The sequence below is a fragment of the Cygnus olor genome, chromosome 1, assembly GCF_009769625.2.
Source record: "Cygnus olor isolate bCygOlo1 chromosome 1, bCygOlo1.pri.v2, whole genome shotgun sequence".
Taxonomy (NCBI): domain Eukaryota; kingdom Metazoa; phylum Chordata; class Aves; order Anseriformes; family Anatidae; genus Cygnus; species Cygnus olor.
The window spans coordinates 57502036-57523862 of record NC_049169.1 but is presented as its reverse complement, the minus strand read 5'-3'; the positions used below and the strand labels follow the sequence as shown (position 1 = coordinate 57523862).

The window sequence follows — 21827 nt, the reverse complement described above, 5'->3', positions numbered from 1 at the left end:
ACATTTCCTTAATGAGTTTTTCAGGGCAAAAAGTACAGAATATGCAACTAGAAAGCACAGAGCCACTTAGCATTTCTTGGCTGATATGAAACAAGATGTCCCATTTGCTACATATCATGATGCTCAGTATATTTTAATTGCATAGCAACTTGTACCTGATTGAAATGGCACTTTGCATTCCTAGATGTAGTTCCAGCTATCCTGCAGTCTCTGAACAATTTACAAATATTAATGAGTTGAGATACAGAAGATCTTATTGCCCTTTTACAAATAGGGAAACTGAGGTAATTAAACAGGTAGATTTTCAGTGCCTGACAGAGTGACAGTCTCAGCTTCAGAAGCTGTGACAGCCTGGCTAAGCCAGACATCAGTTTGTAATTTGAGTAATTTGGCCTGACAGACTTCAAAATTCACACAGAAACATAGGGCAGGTCTCTGAATAGGAAGCAGGCCTGCCCGCAGCTTCCACTCTGCACTGGGACATAAGGTTTGTGCTGGTTTCCAGGATATGCAAAAAGGGCAAATATTAAAAAACTGAAAAGACAAAAGAAAAACTAAGCATCATCTATAAGAACAGGACCAGATATAAGGAATCCCTTTTGTCTTATAGATGTTTTGTAAAATGCCTGTACCCTGTCCTTCAGGTTCAGTTGTGAGAGTTTGCTTGAAAGCTCTGCCACCAGCACTGATGCCAGTGTCCTGGAGCTTGGCAGGGAGGCGCTCAGCTCCCATTTATATGCCAGGAAACGCCAGAAAGAAAAAGAAAACAAAATTTTCAGAAGCCCTGATGGTGGAACACGGACTGGCAACAAAAATTGGCAAAGCAGGCAAAACTGGCTAAGCTGAAGTCCCTGGTTTTATTGCCTCTCCTAAAGCTGTGAAATAAGAGGGGAAGAACAGTTGATAAATTGCACTTTGGTCGTCCGCTGCTGCTCTGAAGCCCTGGGGGAAGACTTCTAAAGGCACAAATGAGGGTTCAGTACCCAGCTCCTGGTGGCGCCGGTGGGACTGAGCGCTTTCATTTCCTTTCATGCCTTTAAATGTCTTTATCAGCTGCACTGCTCAGACTGAGTGTGGAGGAATAACAGTATTTCCGTGCAGCCGAGGCAAAGCTACAAGAACAGGCAGATGGCTCTGCCCCTGTTGCTGTCCTGCAGTCAGCCCAGCTCCAAACCAAAGACCACAGAAGGCAGTGGTGGTAGGAAGGACGTGGAAAGCTTAGTTCAGGGTACTTTCCTAAGAGTAGGCAAAATTCAAACCTAACACTAAGACTGTCAATGAAGTTGTGGTGGTTCGCCAAGGGATGTGAGCCACCAGATGAGGAGAAAAGGCTCTGCCAGTTCGGGACCAACTGAATCTCTGAGGCAGACAAACTCGTAAACAGCCTGCTTAGAGTGGTTTGGACAGGGCTGTGTGTGACAAAAGCTGCAGAGACACTTCTGAGAGCGAGGAGCCCTGAGCTAAACTCCAGCTGCTGTGTAGTGCAGGGTTGAGTCCCTCAAAGCTAAGATGACACTGGAGGTCTTGTTACAGAAGAAGATAGGAAGATGCAACCGAACCGCTGCCTGTCAGTATCTGTGGTGCACTCTTCATGGCCTGAGGAAACTCCCAATCTGCATCAGAGCACTGCAGTTGCCTGAGGAGTGGCTGTGCTAGTGGGCTGCCTGCAGTGCTGAGTTTGCCCCCCCCCCCCCCCCCCCCCCAAACAGAGAATTTAAAAAGAGCGGTGTGGAGAAAGCACCCCGATTTACAGGCTTGTAGTGCCTGAGGCAGGGCCAGCAGGTCAGCTGCGGCCACCAGGGAGGACAGGCACGGGGAGCTCAGGCCTGCCCCCAGCCCTGAGGTGGAGCAGGTTATCCACACGTGACAGCAGGCAGGGCTAATGGCCGTTCCCTCGTGCTGGTGGGCAGCAGTCAAGGGGAAGAGAACATCTATGTTTATGTGAGCTCTTCTATTTTTGCAAAGAGGATCTCCTGAGGCTAGCATGCTGAATGTGGGGGATGCTTCTTCATCCCCCTGTCTACCAAAATGCTGGAGCTGTTTTGGTGGACGTTTCCACAACCTGAAGAGAGAGGGACTCAAAACCACAGCCTTGGAAGTTAAACACATCTGGTCTTTGGAAGAGGTTGGTGTTAGGTTTCCATTGTGGAGCTCAGCATGAGCTTGAATTATCATTAAAATCACCCAGCTCCATCCATGCAGACCAGCCAGCGCTGCTGCTGTCAGTACTGGGTTGTGAGCCAGTTTCATCCACTGCTTTTTCTGTGTGCAGCCATTTAGATCAAATTGTCCTTGGCCTAATTTTTGGAGGAAAAATAAGAATCTTTTAATTCCAAATAATCTCTCGTACAACTTTCTGCCTTCCCCCTACAGCATGGGCATGGAACTGCTATTTGCCAGGACTCTGGATCCTTTGTGGGAACATATTGCTGAATGTGTTAGTCCACATGTGTTAAGTGCACATGCTGAAGTGCTGTCTGAAGCTCTGCTTGACACCAGAGGTGTTTCACGCCAGGAAACCTTGGCTTAGGACTGCAAGTACTCCTGCTAGTGTATTATCCAAGGCAAAAGCAACTTGAAAAGTCCTGGGAGGTCGTTCATCGCCCTTCTTCAGTAGTGTTCATCCTTCCCATAGGCTTCTGTCAGTGACAAGGTAGTTTATTTTAAAAATTAGCCCATTAGCAAGGCATTCATTAGACTGTGCGTTAAGGCTTGTTGAAAGACACACGAAACTATTTGCAAAGATGTTTCCTCAGAATTCAAAATTCATGTCAAGTTTCACACACACTACAAATGCATCTATAGAGGAAACCTGCAGGAGTGCACAGACTTTTTTGAAGGTCGAACTGTTGGAATAACAGCCCTGTGTTGACAGTTATATAGAACAAATAAGGATTTAAAACAATAAACAGTTTTTAAAATTCCAAACAGGTTCAGGCATGTAGGTATCTCGAGAAACCTGGCCTATATAATGTAAAAGTCAAAGTACTCTTTAACCAGTGACTTAGCCACTTGGAATCCAAAATCTCTAAGAAAGTAAATATTTTTTAATACATCCTTTCAGAAATAGCAGCATGTAGCCTCTGTCACGAGTGCATTAACTATTAAAAAAAATGTTGACGGCTCCAACAAACAAAAAGCAGCGGGAAAGCCTGAAACACCTGCCTGCTCTGTTGCAGCAAAATGTTCAGAAGCTGAAGCTTGAGATGGGTGTCCTGTTTCTTTGCTGCTATGGTTTTTCTGGTTTTAATTCCTCTAAAACAAACACCGGAAGAGGTTCCTCAGAGTAATGTCAACAGACTCAGTTTGTGCTTCTGTTCTACAAAGTCCAGACACAGTGGTCAGCAAACATCATCTTTCCCTGTAGCCTGCACATGATGCATCTCTGGAAGATGGAGCTAAAAAATTCCCCTTCTTGTCCCTTGCGTCACAGTGGGCCTACATGAATATTTGTTCTGATGGGCTTAATGAAGATGGGTTTGCCGTGTGGCACCAGACTGTCCTCTTCTGCAGGAAGGGCTTAGGTTAAGAGAGGAGAGGTGAACCCTGCACAGTGTATGGGCAGGCAGTGGGTCTTGCTCAGCTTCTAGAGAAAAACCTTCTCTTGGTTGTGCATGTTTCTCTTACCTGGAAACAGACCAGGAAGGACCCCTCTATGCTGGATGAACTTTCACATTCTGGTGGAACAGCTTTTCAATGGAAAATTGAGGTTTTATTATAATGACAGGTTTCATTAGAATATTTGTTCTCCACATAATATTTTACTTTTCTTGAAAAAATTAATGCCTGGAAACGGAATATTTTGGCCAACAACTGAAATGTTTTGAATGCAAAAAAAAAATGGACTTTCCAGAGAGGAGACAGGCACATCAAAACCAGCACTAGAAATAACCCTGAAGACCTCCCTCCATGAAGCTAAAGTGCCTGCTTACAGGCTCCATGGAGTGGCTGATAACCTTCTGTGTGCCAGCTAATGCCCAGCTTGTATTCAGTGATTGATCTTCTGGCTGGGACTTTGAGTGATTTCTTAAGGCAGGTTTCACTGTGCTCACATAATTGCAGTGATCTGTAATGTTGCCCATTGTCATTTGTAGTACTTCTGTGTCTAAACAGTTCAGAGTAACCAGGACGCAAGTCATCCACACATGTACGTCGTGCATTCTCCGTGTGAGATGTGAACGCCAGGTACTGAGTGGCATGTTAATAACAGACTGTTAACCCTGTGTTGTGTTTTCATAACACAGATTCGGCTTCGTACTAACACAGGTTTGATTTCTTTCCTACCCTCTGTTTGCCTTCTAAAATGTTTCCCTGCCAGAGGCAGGAGCCATTTCTTCATTTACAATAAATGAATGCCATGGATGTGACACCTGCCCTTTTCTGGGCTTTCACCCAGGGATTAGACTGTGCCTGGGGATCGGAGCTTTTTACATACAATGCACAGCTGTGATATAAAGAGTCTTTTGAAAGGGAGGCTTGGCAGCTTTCCCAGAGCTAACTGAAGGGTCCATTTGTGCCTTACCTGTGATTAATTCCTTTCCATTTGTATCTGCAGTGGAAGGACTTGAGCCTGGCTCTAACAAAACCCATTTTGTTATGCAGTTCACTGCCTCTAACTGTATCCCCAACCTCTGGGGCTTCCCTACCTTTGCAACTGTTGACTAATATTAATTATGTGTATGCTGCTTAATCACCTAGGAGTGACCCTCTAAAGTGGCATTTAATCAGTTTGGATGCAGCTGGCAAAAGTGAATTACGCTGGAGGACAGTAGTGGAAACACCTAGGGAAGGGTGACAAAGATTCAGAGACATGGGCGAACAAAGTCCATAGCAAAGTTTGAGTGCTCAAGCCTGGGAGGTCTGAGAAAAGCCCTCTATTGTTTTACCCTTTATTGGCTCTTCATGGGAAGAGGGGAGCATAAATACAGGAATAATTCAAGGCAATCCCAGCCTGTCATGGAAGGAAGTTCATGGGTGACTCCTCAGTGGGTCTGGGGCATCTTGATACTTCAACAGTGCTTTAACAGCAGCTGGGGACCACGTGCACAACGGGTGACTGGAAGCAGCACTTCTGCTGTTCTGTATTTTGTAGAAATGGGTCTTCCTGGCATCCTCAGGACCAGGGAGAGAAAAGAAACCTTTGCCAGCACCCCTGCATGCATGGTTTCTCTGCTTGCTGGGGAGATGTGCATTAACTGCCAGACACCAAGCCCAGAATAAGTGTGTCATTTTTCTGCTTAACACTGGGAGTGTTTGTTTTTGTGGCTTTGTGGTAGAGGAATTTGAGGGCTTGGCACACATACACGTAAATTGGTAAAGAAAAGCAGCCTAACTTGTAGAGGGCAACCAGGTGGAGGTAGCAAGATGTCTGTAGATCAGTCAAGAGTCTTAGCCACTGAGGTTTGAGCAGTCAAGGGAGAATCAGTGTGGGAACCTTTGAAGAGGAGTCAAGTGATGCAAATTTTGATCTCAGAAAACTGGGAAGTCAAAGGGCAAGACCTTAGCCTAACTGCTAAAGCCAACCTGGTTTTCCCCTTGAGAGTCTGGACCATGAGCCACCAAGATGACACACAACTTCCCCAAGTACTGGAGAAAACTGTTTTGATGTTTCCCAACTGTGTTCAGGACCTTGTAGGACCACATCCCAGAATGGCGAGGCCAGGCTGAACCTGGTAAGCCGAACTGAAGCACACTTCTCCAGCATTTGGACCTAAGTCTGGAGGAGCCTGTCCTGAGTCGTGCTGCAGACCTTCATCAGAAATGCATTCAGGAAAAGGTGCCCTTGCACCCTCCACCCAGTTCTTCATCTTCTCTAAGATCAATCAACTATTCATCTCTGGCAACTTGAAAACCTTCAGCTTTGCTTCAAGAGGATTTATGAATTCCCCCCACAGTTCAAGTGTGGGGAATTCCTTTGGATCTTTTCTGAGGAATGCTTTTAAGTCAGGAGACTGCTTGTATCTACAAAGCAAAGTTGCTTGCTCATCGACCAATGCTGCTGGAAGCACCATCTTCCTAAGAAGATTCACCGCTGTTCTCTGTTCCCTCTTGCCTATTTATAAACTACCCCATGGCTAGGTAAATATTTTCATTATATCCTATGCCAAGCTTTCTTTCCCCTCCCGCAATAGAAGTTGCTCATGAGCTCCTGAGTGTCTGAGAGGAAGCTGGCCTTGCTCCAGATCTTGGCATCACACATCCAGGCAAAATGTTTTTCAACATCAAACTGTGGCAAGAAAACAAACTTGGGTTTGCTCCTCTGGTGTTAATATCACCGCCCACAACTGCTGCAGAGAGCTCCTACAGCTGTTCTTTCACAATCAGCTGGTAGGGGGATGGATAAACAGGGAAGAATTATGCTCAGCACTTAAATGGGGTGGATGTGGCAACCAGGGCAGCTTCGGAGCTTCTTGGCATGGGTGCTGTGGAAAAGGGAAGGTTGATCAGGCTGGATACATCCTCTTCTCTGCCGGAGCAATTCTGAGGCACCAGGTCATGGTCCCTCGTAGTTGTTCCCCATTACTTCACAGGCAGCCCAGCTCAGCCTGCTCCAAGAGCAACATTTGGCTTCTGAAAAAGCAGATTTTTTCCCCAGCAATCCAGTCACAGACTGTACCTTTGACAAAGCATCCCTTTTATCTCTCCTCTTCGCCGATTCTTTCTGCCCGGTTTATTGGTGAAGCCAGCAGGCTGCAGGGAGCAGAGCCAGGGCCCCGGGAGGCTTGGCTGCGCGCGTGTTTGTGTGGGGAGCGGACTTGTTCTGCTGTAATAGCTCACCGCTCCCCTCTCCATGTCTTTTTGGGAGAGAACTTGCTGTGGTTTGTTAGCGATGACTCAAAATGAGCACATGCTTCAGCTTTCTAGCTGCAAGCATTTCTTAATGTTATCAACAGAAACCAAAGGTCTCCAACCTCTTCTCTGCCAAACAAGAGCAGTGTCCTGGGTGAGAGCTCTGGAGATCCGCAGTGCACAGTATGGCTGCTTGCTTGATGGCCCTGCTTTCTATGACTTGTCAATCCTAAGGTCTTCCATTTTTTGTCACTTTTCCCTTTGTCCCATCTTCCTCCTGCACCTTAGGGTTCTTAAAGCCTCACTCACGTGAATGTGTCACATTTTGAGCTCATTAGATCTTAATCTACACCAGTTTTCAGCAAAGTTGTGGGCAGTCAGTGGCAAGGTGGCTTTATAACGGGCTGGTGTCTGCACACTGTGGGCAGGGTTCGTGCCTTGTTTGTTACCCCACGAGCTGGCAGCGCCTCGCATGTGCCAGCAGACTCCCCTGGGCTTGTCAGTGTACGATCTGCCTATCGTGCCAGTTCGAGTTACAAGTGTGGATCCTCTTCTCGCCCCTGCATGGCTGGGGTTGGCCTGTTCTCTCCTGATCTTGGTGCTCCTGGACGTCCTGGTCTGCAGCGAGCGAGACCTCTGGCTCCTACCGAGGTGCTGGGAGCTTGCTACCAGATTTTTGATCAGTGCATTCCCACAGACGCCCCTAGGAGGAGGAGATGTCATTATTGAAATATATGTCTGTTTTAATAAGCTATTGCCCAGGCTCAGCTGTGGTTGGGACCGATGAGTGCACGGACCCACTAAAACCACAGTGGCACCCTGGCAGATTTGACGGGAGCTGCCAGTAGCTCTCCTCAGTAGCGCAGTCACTCTGTTATTCACTGCAGGTTAAGGTGAACATTGCTCTTATACCTTTCCTCTCCAGAAGCTTCCCAATGCTCTGAAACACAGCATTAGCCCCATACTGCGTTGCATTTATTGACTTTTTAGCATCTGCCGCCTCCAGCTCAGAGCTGCCCTGCTGGTAATCGGCATCCCCCCGGATGCGCTCCTCCCTGGCTGACTCAGTGCGGCTCTTCGACACAGCCCTTCCGAGCAGAGAAGCGATTGCTCTTCTGCCCTGTCTGTCTAGAGCTCTCCCCCAAGCTCTCCCACGGCTGAGTCACTTCCTTCTGTAAATCTGGCTTTAAATCTTCCTTTTCTCTTTGCCCTGTGATTCACTCCCTTATGAAGGGCTTTGCAGAGCTCTGACTTCAGGACACCGAGCAGAGAGATGCTCCCGGGGCAGAGCATCCTCCTCATCCCGGAGGCGCTGCGGTGAGCCCGTCTCTGAAGGCTGCTCCCTGTGCCGTGCAAAATGGTTTCTCTTGGTATCAGTATTTCTTAGTATCTCCCTTATCTCAGTATTTCTTTTAATATTATGTCTGACGTAGTAGTGGGAGCCAACTTCTGCCTGCGGGTGAGTGTATGTAATTTCCTTTGACATCAGTGTGTGCCTATGAGGGCACAGCTTGTTTCCTTTTCCCACCCTGTTTAATTAGATACGGTGCAAGAGTCATTACAGTATCTCTGCCGTTCCTCCTCATCCCTCGTGGGGTTTAAGGAATTTCTACTTTTAGAACTGAATTGAAATGTGCTTGGAGAAAGCAAAGCTTCATTTTCTGCTTTAAAAACCTGGAGATATTTTAGTATAACAGCTAACTCCTCAGTTTGTTATATTAGTATTATTTTTCTCCCTTACCTGCTTACTCTCTTCGTCTTGAACCTTCTCATATCTAAGTGTCTCATCACAGTTTCCCAGTGTGGAAGGGAATTGCCAACCAACATTGCAGTTAAAGGACAAAATACTCCATTGTCAGGAATTAGCCATCTTGTCCCACTGAACTTGGCTAGACCTGCTCAGTTACCAGCAAAGAGTGGGATAAAGTTAGCAAAAGCTTTTAAATCCTGCTTTCAGATGTGACTTAGATAGTTAAGCACTAAATCCGTTTCACTATCATTTCAGCATAGGCTGACAAATACTTAAGTTGCTTAGGAAAGTGTCCCACAGGTGCCTTGCCCTGCGTAGAGATGAGTAGGGCCAGGCACCAGACCTGGCCCTGTGAGGTTCTGGCGGCCTCCTCAGAGAAGTGGTGCCAAGGCCAGTGCCAGGGATATAAGATCACATTAATGAAATGTTTGGGATTAAATGAGGAGCTTCTATGGCAGGCTGTGATGCTTCTATCATTCTGTAAAGGAGGGTCTGTTTGTGAGAGTGTTGTGCTTAGAAATGTACACCAGCTGTGCATCTGTTTGGTAGCTCTGGTTTTCCAAAATGTGAGCAATGACCATTTTCCAAAGAGCAGCAAAAAGTTATTCTACAGTGAAGTAAGTTTGCAAATGAAATGAAGAGGCTATTGTAAGGAGCTTTGTTTACTTGGAGGGAACGTGGGCTACGGAGTTTGTTGGGAAAAGAACACTTGTAGTCCAAGGAGAGGACATTTCATTTTACCTGCTTCCTACAGGAGATGTAACAAACAACTAAATGAGAATTGTAGTTTACAACAATTACCAATAATTATAAGTTCCAATTTTTAATAAAGCTTCAGCAATTACATTTTTCAGCTTCAAAACATGCAGCTCTTGAGAACAATACAACACCTCCCTTTGAATGCTAAGTTTACACTGCTTGTATTTGTTTTCTTTTGCTTAGAACGAAGTGATAAGTCAGCAGCTGTCTGTCATTTTCACTCATTGCTACGGACCCTACCCTATTCCAAAGCTTGTTGAAATCAAGCGCAAGCAGACCTCTCGCTTAGGTAAGTATGACTTGGAGATGCTCTTGGTTGTTTAAGGAGAGCTATGGGAAGTCCACATTGCAGGCTGGGTGCTTGAGGAGGCACAAGTCAAAAGAAAATGTGGACTTAGAAGGCAGGACAAGAAAAATAAAAGGCCCCAAACTTAGCCTGTCCTAAAACTCCCACTGAAATCAATAAGATCATCAGATGCGCTAGAAGTGGGACTGTAAATCTGCAAAGATCTGTCTGTGTTGCTAACGAGGCTGGGATCTCAGCCCAGGGCCCAAAGCCAAATGTCTGTCCACATCTCAAACCACTGTGGCTCGCTGGAGGTGAAACCGCGGCAGCACGGCCCTCCCAGCCCTGCTGACAGAGCCTGAGTTGGTTTGATGTGACCTAGAGAAGACATGAGCCAAGTTCCTGGACTCTCTTCCACTTGGCACAAAGGCTGTCCTGCCCAGGGAGAGGGTGAGGGTATGGCCTGAGGGCATTTAGACACAGTTTGCTTTGGGTAATGAAGCTGGGAAGCTGTGCCAGCTTCCTGCAGCAGGGCTGGCTGGATGTCATCTCAGCAAAGGTCGACACGAATTTCAAAGCTTTGAATTTCCTTAGTCTGAACTCCAAGTTGGCTGTCTGTGGATCTTCTGTCTCAGACTGTCCAAATAGCTTTATGGGCTTCACTCATTAAAAACAACATCCTTTGCACTATTGTCTTCCTTTGTCAAAACAGGAAAATATTATGTACCTTCATGAACTCTTCCAAACAAAATTTAATGGTGTGTGTGTTTTGGTTTTTTTATTTTTCATTTTTTTATTCCAGATCCCCATTTTCTTAACAACAAAGAGATGTCAGATGTTACATTTCTGGTGGAAGGAAGACCATTTTATGCACATAGAGTGTTGCTATTTACTGCATCACCGAGGTAAAATATAAAGATATTTCTATTTTTGACCAAAAGCAGAAATAGATTTTGTATTTTTGTTTTTGTTGCTGTTGCTAAGATTCTTTGAGGGCTAATGTCTGAACCTTCAAGTTTTTACTAATCAGAAAATCTCAACAGCCTGTTTCTGGTTGATCTGCAGGATGTTAACAAGTGCTCCTATCACTAGATTCCCACCCTGTAGATGCTGCATGCTTCTGGCCATGCATCTGACTTCATTCCACCAAGGCACTTTTGTATGGAGCTCATTGCTGCATCCATTTCTGCATCCAGCATAGAGGAGTCTTAATAGTTTGATTCTTAGCAATCATTTACCCTGCGAGCAGCTAAAACTTGCCTTGCATCAGTGTACACAGTCTGCAGGAAAAGCAAGTTACTATCATACAATTCATTGACAAGATTTTACATTTTTTTAAGTAAAATTAAATATCTACAAAGCATGTCATGCTGTATCGGAAGGCAGTACGTACGGTTTGTTTCCTTTGCTCAGAAGGCCAGATGTGGGTCAGCCAGCTCAACTCAGCCTTCAGGTGTATTCCTTTCTTACACTGCTCACAAACCTTATTCTTACACAGCTCTATAATTAAAGGTGTACAAGCACATTGCAAACTTCAGCTTTAAGCTTATTAAATTGTGCTTGCAATAGAGTTTGACACTATTAAGATCAAATCAATTGTTATCCATATTTTAATTAAGATGCAGTTGTGGTATGGAAAAGGTTACCATCCAGCAAATGCTGGTCTTGATAGATAAGCCAAGCTTTGCACTACATCTAGAAGGTCGGATGAATTACGAAAAGAGGAAGTACAAGGGCTTGTGTTTGTGACAGTGTACTTCCCATTTTCACCTTCTAATCAAACAGGAATATCTAGTTCTGAGAAATAGATTGCTACACATGTATCTGTCTTACATACATCTGCAATTATCAATTTAAAATGTGTTTTTATCCTGAAAACTGTCTGAATTTCAGGTTTTGATAATCAAAGAAAGCAACCTATCCAGTTTTCTCTCTTGTCTCTTCTTATACAATTGTATTGAGCCTGCATAGAAGCCTTAAAATTTGTACTGAAGTTGTTTTAATATTTTGTTCCAAAACATTTAAAGCAGCATAATGGAAATAGGCTAAAATTGATCTTCAAATAAGGTGTTCAGTTTTTAAATGTTGCAACTCTTCCTAAATGATCACATTGCCCAAAAAATTTTTGATTTTGTAATATACATCATTACAGTATCTGAATCTCCTGTATGCGTTTTTTTCCATTCTGATATCAGATATATTTTTCCAAAATTTCAAATTGAAATCTCCCAAAAGAAAGGCTTCTTCCTTATAGTCCGAACTTTATTTTATGTAAGTGTCTAAATCTTGATGCTTTTCAGTGACAAATCCATGCATTTCAGTGCACTGTTTTTGCGAGAGCTGATGCTGTCTTTCCACTTCGCCATACTTTTTCACAGAGATAGTTGGGCTGGTATTTCAGTCTTGCTCCTTTCTGTTTAGGTTTAAAGCATTGCTGTCTAGCAAGCCCTCAACTGATAGTACATGTATTGAGATCAACTATGTGAAGTACCCCATCTTTCAGGTAAAGTCACTTCTCACATTTAATTTGAATGGAACATAGAAACGTTGTACATGCTCTGTCCAAACTAATACAAGTGTATTTGATAAACTTACAGCTGTGGTTTCATGAGCACAGACTCTGTCTTCTTGCATACACTAAGCTGCACAGTGCTATTGATTGCAAATGTCGTGCCCAACCAGATACAATAACAAGCATTTCACTTATACAGGGTATGCAGATAAAGCAGGGCATGTCAGTTAAAAGTACTCGATTCCTTTTTCTGTTGTTGGCTTTCTCTGTATTTAATGGACAGGCTTCCAGACACAGTTAATTCCTTTCTTAAGCAATATTGTTTGATCATTTTTTTTGCCATGAAAATACAGTTTGCTTTCTGCATCTGTAGCATATACTTGTATACGCTTCCCTTTACTTGAGTCAGAGCTCAGGCGGTTCCATGTATCAACTGTTACAGATGCAGATGTTTCCCAGCTGCCTACAGTAACTTAGAGTGTGCTGGAAGCTCACTGCAGAGGGATGTTAGTTAGCTCATATTACAGTGCAAAAGCGCCACCACTATTTCGCATCATCTCTGCATGCCCACAAACTGCTGGGTGGAGGTGTGGGTGCCATTGGCAGGAGAGGAATAAGGGAATAAGCATTAGAAATGCTATATTATCCTGAATCAATGATACACTGTACGTATTGAAAAATACATTGAAAATTCAGCAAGAATTAATCAGCTTCCTGCACACTGTTTGGGGCTCACGAGAAGGCACAGACAATGTGGCTGGTGAGGGCTGAGATGTCAGACTACCTGTGAGAAGGACCCATTGAACTGTGCAGAAACAGAGTAACCAAATATATCCTGAAATCAGTTGGATTGGGCTAGTTTTATGTACAAATCCTTGGTGGTATTGAAGAGCCTCTGGTGGTAGCTGCAATCTTTACATGACCCCCTGCTCCCTGATGTCTTGAATTATTATTTTTTTTTATAAACACTCCCTTTGTTTTGTTACAGCTGGTTATGCAGTATCTTTACTATGGAGGTGCAGAGTCACTCCTGATTAAAAACAATGAAATTATGGAGGTAAGAGATATTTATCTTTATTGCAATGGGAGCAATGCTAAGTGATCTGTATATCATTTGCCCCAAGGGCACAAGGCCACTGAGCAAGACATAAGCAGTCCTGTAAGAGCCACCTCCATCCCTCACTGAGTGCCCAGAGTGCTTAGGCTGTCCACAGTCCTGCAGAAGACACTCAGTCTCCTTCCAGCTCTGCTGTTCCCCTGTTATGGTAATTTCTGCCAGCATGAAGTTGACTGTCACAAAAGAAAGAGTAGAAAATCAAGACCATCGAGCCAAAAAATTATCTGAAATCAAAACATCTAGTTAGATGCTTTGAGAGGCTCTTTCAAGGAAGTGCAAAGCTGGTGTTTATTAAAATCTGGAACCAACTCCCACAGCATAGTATTCTGTTCTCTCTGTCTCTCAGCCTGATAGGTAGAGGTGCTCTGTTGAGCTGGGCCAGTCAGCTTCTCTACAAACACTCTTACTTTTGGCTTACTAGCCAGGCTTACATGTCCAGACCTATCTCAGCAGTATTAAAGGGATCCAATTGGTTCGTCACTCGGAGAATTCTTGGGCATGCACCGGACTTTAACACAGACGAAATCCCACTGCAGTTAGTTCAATTTCAAGCATGTGACTGTCTCATTTCTGAATAAAATATTAAGCTGCTAACTGAAATACAGAGATTCTTTGCTGCTTTCTCACTGGGTGTTGAAAGTCCAGTGACACTGTACCCATTGCAAAAGCCACTCCAAACCCTTGGATCTTCTGCCTAGCCACACACCCACAACCTGTATGGGTGTAAGTCAGGCTCTTCCTATAGTGTGCACTGTCAATGCCAGCTATGATCAACCTAACAACTCCAACTCAACGAACTAAGACACATTTGAGCAAATTCTTGATAGTCATTCTGAGGAGCTTTCCTGTTGGCCATAACCAAATTATGGCAGCCAAAAGGGATACAAGGACAGTAAATACTAAAAGCAGAGCTACTTATATAAGTGGTAATCATCAGTGTACAAAGTATGGTCTGCCCCCATGATCCTTTATTATTGCTTACATAAGTTAATCTGTCCCTATGACTCTATTGTCTGGGGCATCCATGCGAAGCTTGACTCTCAACAAAGTGCTGCAAACCAGAAATTGGGGAGCAACTCTTCTTTGGGGTACAAGTGGCCAGGTTGAACCAGTTCTGATGGTACAGGGGCATCTGTATGATCCTGCTAGCAACTGGAGGATGGAACTAGTCAGGACTGAAATCATCCTTCCCCAGTGGAAGCAGTGGGTTTTTAACTAAGCATACCCACATCGACTTCCTGAGTTTTATAGGAAAAGGTCGCTGATTCTCTCATTTGCAGTTTTGAAAAAAGCTCCTGAATTTCTAACCCTCTCTGAAATAGCGAGTCTCAGACTAGATAGCACAACAACTTTATAGAGATGCATATGTAATCACCTGGGTTGTTAAAAAGCTTGTGCTGCAGTTCAGCTGGCTGCTTGGTCTACTTTTGTGACATCTCAAAACTTCTGTGACTCTAGAATGTATGGCTGATTGATTGATCTGTTGATAACAGATCTGGCCACGGTTCCTCACAGTTTAAAGTAATTACAAACCAGCACGTGACTGCTTGAGCCACAGAGGCAGCTGGAATAGGATTTGGCTTTATCTTTCAGAACTGCATTTAGCAACTTGCCTTATTACAAATATGATAACAAGAAGTGCCAGAAATACTCCACAGAAATCTTTGCTGCAATTCATAATTGAGGCCAGCTGGCTGCTATCACATCAGCACTGCAGATTTCCAGCACTTGGATTTATTTATGGGATTAAAGCAGAACTTGAACGGATTGCATAGGAGAAATCAGAATAATAATGTCATGGCAGTTTCGGGGTTTTGTTCCCCAGTGCTCCTACCTAGTGCTGAGGAATCACAGGAAGGCTCTTTGTCATGTAGTCCTGGGGTCCGTGATGACAAGATCCATATAAATGCCTGAAGGCCTTGGCCTAAGGGACTTGGCTGGGTTAGAGCAAGGTGTAAAGCAATGAAGAACCCCAACCTGCATCCTAAGCCAGAGCAGAGAGCCAGAGGTGGTAACCTACCATGGAAAGATGATGAAATCCCCTTCCTCAGCTGGAAAAGGACATAAAAGAAGCAATAGGGGAAATCCAAGCAGTATTGAAATCAGCTGGAGAAATCACAGTTTAAGCCAGTTTTTCGCCCTGCATGCTTCAGGTCATGCTCCCCACATACAGTGGCAGAGATCCCAAAGTAGCGCCAGTCCAGGCGCATACCCATGGGGTGGGTGCAGGGCTAAAGAGGGAGGTCAGCTGGAGTCCTGATGGCAAAAGAGCCGTGCCAGCGCAGTGATGCAGACACATTACCCTTGTGCTAGTGCTGCTAGGCATCGCCTCGCACCAAGCTGGTTCCCATGTTTGCGTTGCACCCCGCTGCACACCCACTCCATTTGGAGCCAGGCAGTGTTTGAGCTCCCGTGGCCTAGACATGACCTTACTGCTGCTGATGAGCTAGAGCAAGGAGCATATGGAGATCTGACTCCATTTCCTCGAGCTGGCTGAGGTGACAGGTTTGAAGTTTATTGCCTCTCTAGGTTTTTAAGACTACCCAGGGCAGTTATCGTCATCTGGTTTGAATTCTTCTGTACTCTTGGTCCTGGCCCCTCTGCTGACATCCCCACATCTAACCCATGTGCTCTGTTTCAGCCAGAGCTTAGGGAGCTGTTGAACCCAAACTACTTCTTCCTGGAATGTAGGTGCAGGTCTCTCCTTGCAGTGTCACGTTTGCAAAGTGACCGAAGACTCTCCAAGCTGACACTTCCTTCATGACACATACACACAACCCCATCCCAAAGTCAGCATGTGGACCTCAACAGCCCCTGGAGGTCTGTCCATGTACACCTTCCCCATGTACAGGCTGATCTAGAGGGGACTGCGAGGGGTTTAAAAGCAACCAAGCAACCTTCTCATTCTGACTGACTGTCAAGGGTCAGTACTTCCATTCAAACTGAAGCAGGGGCAGAGAAAAATTATAATGAAGCAGTAAAGAAGCAAGTTCTGAATGTGTGCCACTCAGCAGTTTTGACTATTTTTTCCCTTTCTTTTGTTTTTTTTTTTTAGCTTCTCTCTGCTGCTAAATTTTTCCAGCTTGAAGCTTTACAACGACCTGTGAGATCATTTGCGCAAAAAGCATTAATACAGAAAACTGCGGTAGATATTTATAATCAGCCAAGGTAAAAATAACTACTCATGCATGTTATATGTCTGTCCTCGTACGCGTAGGTTAGTTTTATGCTAAGTAGTAATACATATGTCATATGTTTAGTACGTTGTTACATATTTAAGATTTGTCATTAATTTATTGGGACTGTAATAGATATACCTGGTAGAGTTACAGTCCTAAATCACATCTAAGACCGTCTGTGGCAAGTTCTTGCCCCCCTTTCCTAAATGGTTCCAACTCTACTTGTGTGTACTACCATGTGGAAGACCTATCCCTTATCACAGCAACCCAAATTGCTGAGTTATTCCCCAGGAATCACCTAACTGAATAAGATGTCTCTTTTTCACCTTCTAGGCTGCATTTTCCCATTAAAATTTCCTGTTTCCTCCTGCTTGAAGCCCACAGGGGTGATATATTCAATGCTGGTGATAACTTTTCAATATATGAAAAATGCTGATTGTCGAAGTGCAGTGTCTTACAGCATGCAAAGATAGTAATGAGAGTTTCATGTCTTGGAGAAGAAGGTTTCCCAGCTTCTTATTGAATCAAATTACTTAGCTAGAGAGCCATCAGGCATAAAAGCATGCTTTTTTTTTTTTTTGACCAAAAAAACTCTTTTAGGTCATGATGGAGGTGATTGTACATTGATTAGTTTCATTTTTTCTCCTCCTCTTTTGCTTAGTGGTTAGACTTTCACTTGGAAGGTGGAAATGATACAAATATAGTTGTAATAATATTTTTAAAGCATTCCTTAAATGATTTTTCTATAACTTGTATGGGCTGTATGAAAGAGAAATGTCGACAGTGTGACATGGAGGTTTGATTGAACAGAGTAATCCTGCAGATTGCTTCAAACCCTGCAGATCTGACCTCTGTTCCAACCCTCAGGTATTTCCTACAGCAACTAGTAATGTTAGGTCTTGATGTACAGATAACATGCAATCAGTGTTTGAAATAGCATAAAGTTCCACTTGTTGAAGAATAAGAAATTAGGTATATTTGCAGGTCCATTTATTGTAATAGGAAATAAAATCAGCAGTGCAGGAATCTTGAAAAATACTCAATTTGTCTTCTAGCTCATGTGGGAACTTCTCAATTTACGTTACTGTTACTAAAAGTAAACTGAATAATTTTGTTTTAAAATCACATACTTTCTTTGAATTTTGAAATGTGGCTGGTTTTTGTATCCTGATTGAAGAACGTTCTTACACCAAGCTTTAGACTTGTCTGAGGGTCTTCTACACTGCCAGTGCTGGGACTGAATAAACCCAGCATTTGTGGCTAAATCTGGTTCCTTGTTTGCCTGTAAGGGCCTCAGCCTTCAAGTTTCCTGTGCCTGCGTCTCTCAGTGGAGTCAGTGGAAATGGTTTCCTTGAGAGGCTTTTAATTCCAGGGTCATGTTTGCATTGACACGTAGTGCATTGCAGGGATAGCTAAGCTAGCTGTGAATGAAGTCCCGGCTTCTGGAATTAGTTAAGCTACATCACCCTAGAGTTCTTCATGGGCCAATTTACCTTGCTTCCAGTAAATTACCAGGGCTAAGCTTCGTACTGCTATAGCTAGATTGTTTCCAGAACTTAAACTAACACATTTAAGCTAGTTCAGATACCTCTCTGCTGTGCAGTTGGCAGAGTAGACTTGTCCCATCTCTGCTCCTGGTCTGTGTGATGTGCAGGTTACCAATCTGAGCCCAGTTCATTCTGCTCAGAGTGCTCCCACCACACAGCAGCTTCATGGGTTTGTTATGTGTATATGAGATCATGGTATGTGGTGGAAGAGGCCAGATGAGCCTCGTGAGCCAGGGGAGCTCACAGGCAGGTCAGCCGAAGCTTGCCAGCCAACTGTCTGCCTTTCCTTGCTCTCTGAAGTGTGGAAGGAGCTCATGTAAGGCAGCAGTGAGGATGGAATAAGGTGAGCCAGCACCGAAGACAGGAACCACCATGTCAGCCAGGAGCAGGTGATGGATTTGAGCAACTTGCTCCTGTTGTAGGTAGCATTTCTAGCCCTTGCTACTTTGCAAGACCTCCAGGAAGCTGAGTGATGCTGAGACCTACTTTTCCAGATGAAGATGTGTGAGCAGATTGGCCTGGAGACACAGGGAGCCCAGTCTTTCTCATCATAATTGAGAGAAAGACCTGATTTGGTGGAAGCGCAGCATGAAGTGAGCACAGATTTGGAAGGCTGTTTGTGGTGGGGGCGTATGTTGTAGAAGGGGAGCATTTAGCAGGGTGGTGAGCTGTGTAGTAGGAGCTGTAGGAACAAGTGTTTGGAGCCCTGGGTTAAAGAGGCGAAGTACTGGTAGGAAGGTGAGAGAATGTGGGTTTTCTCACACTCATGGTTTAAAAGCTGAACAGAGAGCATTAAATCATCTGTGGCTTTCCATTCTTAGGATTGCAACACCTACAAAGGCAGCCTTCCAATTAGTATCACTTCTAGGGTTTCATTTTCATGTTGTCTCCAGAAACAGATGAAGTAACCAGGCAAATAGGATTTATAGTGGTGACTTCTTTTGTTCACAGAATCATCTAGGTTACCACTGGGTACCAGTTGTGTTTTATACAAATGCCTCAAACTCCCAACAAAATTGACTGGAGTTTCAAATACATACCTAGAACACTCAGTGCTAGCACAATTTGCAATCTGGGCCTCAGAACAAGTCTAAAAAAAGAAAAGAAACATACATTATTTTCTCAATGCTGTGAATATATTGAAATAATGAATAGGGATGAATGGTGTTTAAGAGGAGAATACCGATTTATACATACGCTATCTCATCCAGGTGCAAAATAATGCACTCTTAATTTAATGAAAACCTGTGTGGTTTGAAACCCAGTTTCCCTCTGGAAGACAGGTCCAACCTAGTCCTAATCTATATTTCTTTTCTTTTTTTGTTTTTTAGCAGTTTCCATTCTTAGTTCCAAACACGACGTTAATGTGGTGCTGGGTAACGCTGCTGTGCAGTTGCTCCAGTCTGGGCCCAGATGTATGAAATGTCCCTGCAGTTCTGGCACTTCTGGCTGCACCCCAGAGCCAACAGTTCCTGCTTTTCCCAGAGCTCAGCCCCAGCAGGAGCTTACCTGGGCAGGAGGATGGGCTGAGCCCTGCTCTGTACATTTGCACAGCTTATAACTCCTGTAGTAGAGTATCATGGCTATACTCCTTGTATAACCACAGGAGCTGGCCAGTGGGTGATGACCACTGCTGGTCACCCAGCAGATGACCAGTATGGGTCATTTGAGGTTTGCTCACACAGTTGTGTTTACACATGCAAGGTTTGCTCACGCTTCACGGTGTCCCTGCCTACTGCCCAGCCACAGTGTTCAGTATAAGAGGAATATTGACAGCCCAGAGCACATGCTCTGAAAGCCTCCGTTTCTCCTCCAAAGATCCCTCAAGGCTGTTAGTTTGCGTGACAGGTTTCTGCAGTCATGGTCCAACTCTTGTGAAGGTTGGCATTCATGAAACTTGGGCTCTAGTAGTTCTTCCCAAACCTATAGGTTTAGGGTGTGAAGTCATGGGTCTAATGAACTCTGTGGTAAAACTGGTACCAATTTCCAAAGGACCAAAGCTTCAGCCCTGGACACCCAGGGCCTTATAAGGTGGAACTTATAACCAGAATCACAGGCGTAAAATACTGTGTGATTACCTCCTGGCCCCCTCCCAACATATAGATCTGTAAGTGTTACTGTACCTGTCTGAAAGGTTTAGTTCGTGTATTTGTTTGTGTGCAGCTCTTATGCACTGTACTTGCTGACCAGGTTTTATCAGAACGGTTATCTTTCTCTAATTTCACTTCTTGTAGTTTCTCGGAGTCACAGAACTATCTTCCTATTGTGAAGGCTACTTTCTAAAAAACATGATGGTCCTCATTGAAAACGAAGCTTTCAAACAGCTGCTGTATGACAAGAATGGAGAAACATCTGGTCAAAATGTACTACAGGACTTACAGAGGACGTTGGCTACAAGGATTCAGTCAATTCATTTGTCTTCTTCAAAGGGCTCCATTGTATAAAGCTGAGGAAGATGGTAACGCTTTAATAAAGACCCTGCAAGTTAAGTCTCCTGTTGCAGTTGCTTAAACAAATTCAAAAAAATAGATTCTACTTCGCATCCAAATAGTTCTGTGTTGGCCAAAGGCGGTGTGCTGAGGCCACAGCCTCGTTTGGATGAGGGAATGCAGAAAACATAGCTCCTGCATGCTTCTGAGCAACAGGGGTACCAGAGCGTCCAGTGCATCGCTGTTGTACTCAAATTCTGAACATGAAAGTGTGGTCGTGGAGCTAGATGCCAACAAAAGCCAGAACTCACATCAGTGAACAGCAGAAGCCCCAGCCTGAGCAGTGGTGCCAGGGAACACCTGAATCGACCAATTACTCATTCAAGGCGGTTTCGTCCCAGTGTTTTGCATTTAAGAACTATGTCTGTCCTGGAGTCCATTATCTCGTACACTTAAGAAATGTAAGAACTGTTACTGCTGTTGAGCAAAGATCAGTTGTGTTAGAGAGTGGGTAAGACTGTCGCAACTGAGGAAATAATACTGGCAGATTTTTAGGGGTGGGAACTTTTTAAATTGTTCATAAAAAAAATAATGGGGTGGCCTTGTAGTTTAAAAACTATTTCTTAAGCTTAAAATTTCATTTTCGACAGAGCTGTGTTGGAGAATCTATGTAACATGTTTTGTTTTATAAATGGTTAAAATGTACATTGTGTAAACATACATATGATCGAGTTTTGCTTGTATTCTTCCTAAGGTGGTATAATCTTGCCTGACAGGCTATGGTTACACCAAAGAGGTACATTACCCAGACTATCTCTAATACAGTAGTTGGGGGGGCAGGAAAAACTGCATGCTAATTGTGATTTGGGGTTAAAAACAATGACAAACTCAACATGCATTTGCATGGTAACTGTACCTGTGAAATGTTTTGTTCGTGCTTCGTTTTGCCAAGACAAATGCAATGTTACTTCTTGTCAAACTCCATTTGTGAAATTAGCATATTATTTTATCCAGTGCAATTGTTTGTGATATGATACCCCCAGAGACCCTTCTCGAGATGCTGATGTCTGTTTGTTACAGTGAAGGGATAATAACAGATCTTTACTCTAGTAACGTGTCAATACTTTGCTACTGGCCAGAGATTGTGTCCAAGTTAGAGTTTTTTTAAATTATAATTAAATATGTACTATAGAATGACTTCTCGTTATATCCTGAGAATGTATAGGTTATCTACAATGCAGGGCTTGGGTGGGGTGGGATGGGGGGGTGCGATTTGATGTCAGAGCTTCGTTTATTTTGCAGAGTACTGTTAGCAAGATAAATCTGCTACGTGCCACAACATTCCTGATGCTCTGTCTTTGAATGATACTTTTCATGAATTGTTTGATTTAAAACGTGGAGAAAACCACAGCAAGACTTAGGCAAAGATATTGCCTTTTCCATGGCAAAAAATGACATT

General features: G+C 43.9%; 1 protein-coding gene across 2 annotated transcripts in view; it reads left to right on the top strand.

The window, feature by feature from the left end:
* The window catches only part of BTBD11 (BTB domain containing 11), a 166409-nt gene extending 144844 nt beyond the window's left edge, over positions 1-21565 (top strand). The window contains exons 13-18 of one of the 2 annotated variants that reach the window (XM_040559717.1): positions 9482-9587; positions 10387-10489; positions 12006-12087; positions 13085-13153; positions 16269-16381; positions 20174-21565. In XM_040559717.1, coding sequence (XP_040415651.1) covers positions 9482-9587; positions 10387-10489; positions 12006-12087; positions 13085-13153; positions 16269-16381; positions 20174-20222 — 522 coding nt within the window. In that variant the 3' untranslated portion in view covers positions 20223-21565. The remainder of the gene's footprint in view (positions 1-9481; positions 9588-10386; positions 10490-12005; positions 12088-13084; positions 13154-16268; positions 16382-20173) is intronic. The other variant, XM_040559722.1, reaches the window with a different exon arrangement.
* The last annotated feature ends 262 nt before the right edge of the window (positions 21566-21827 follow it).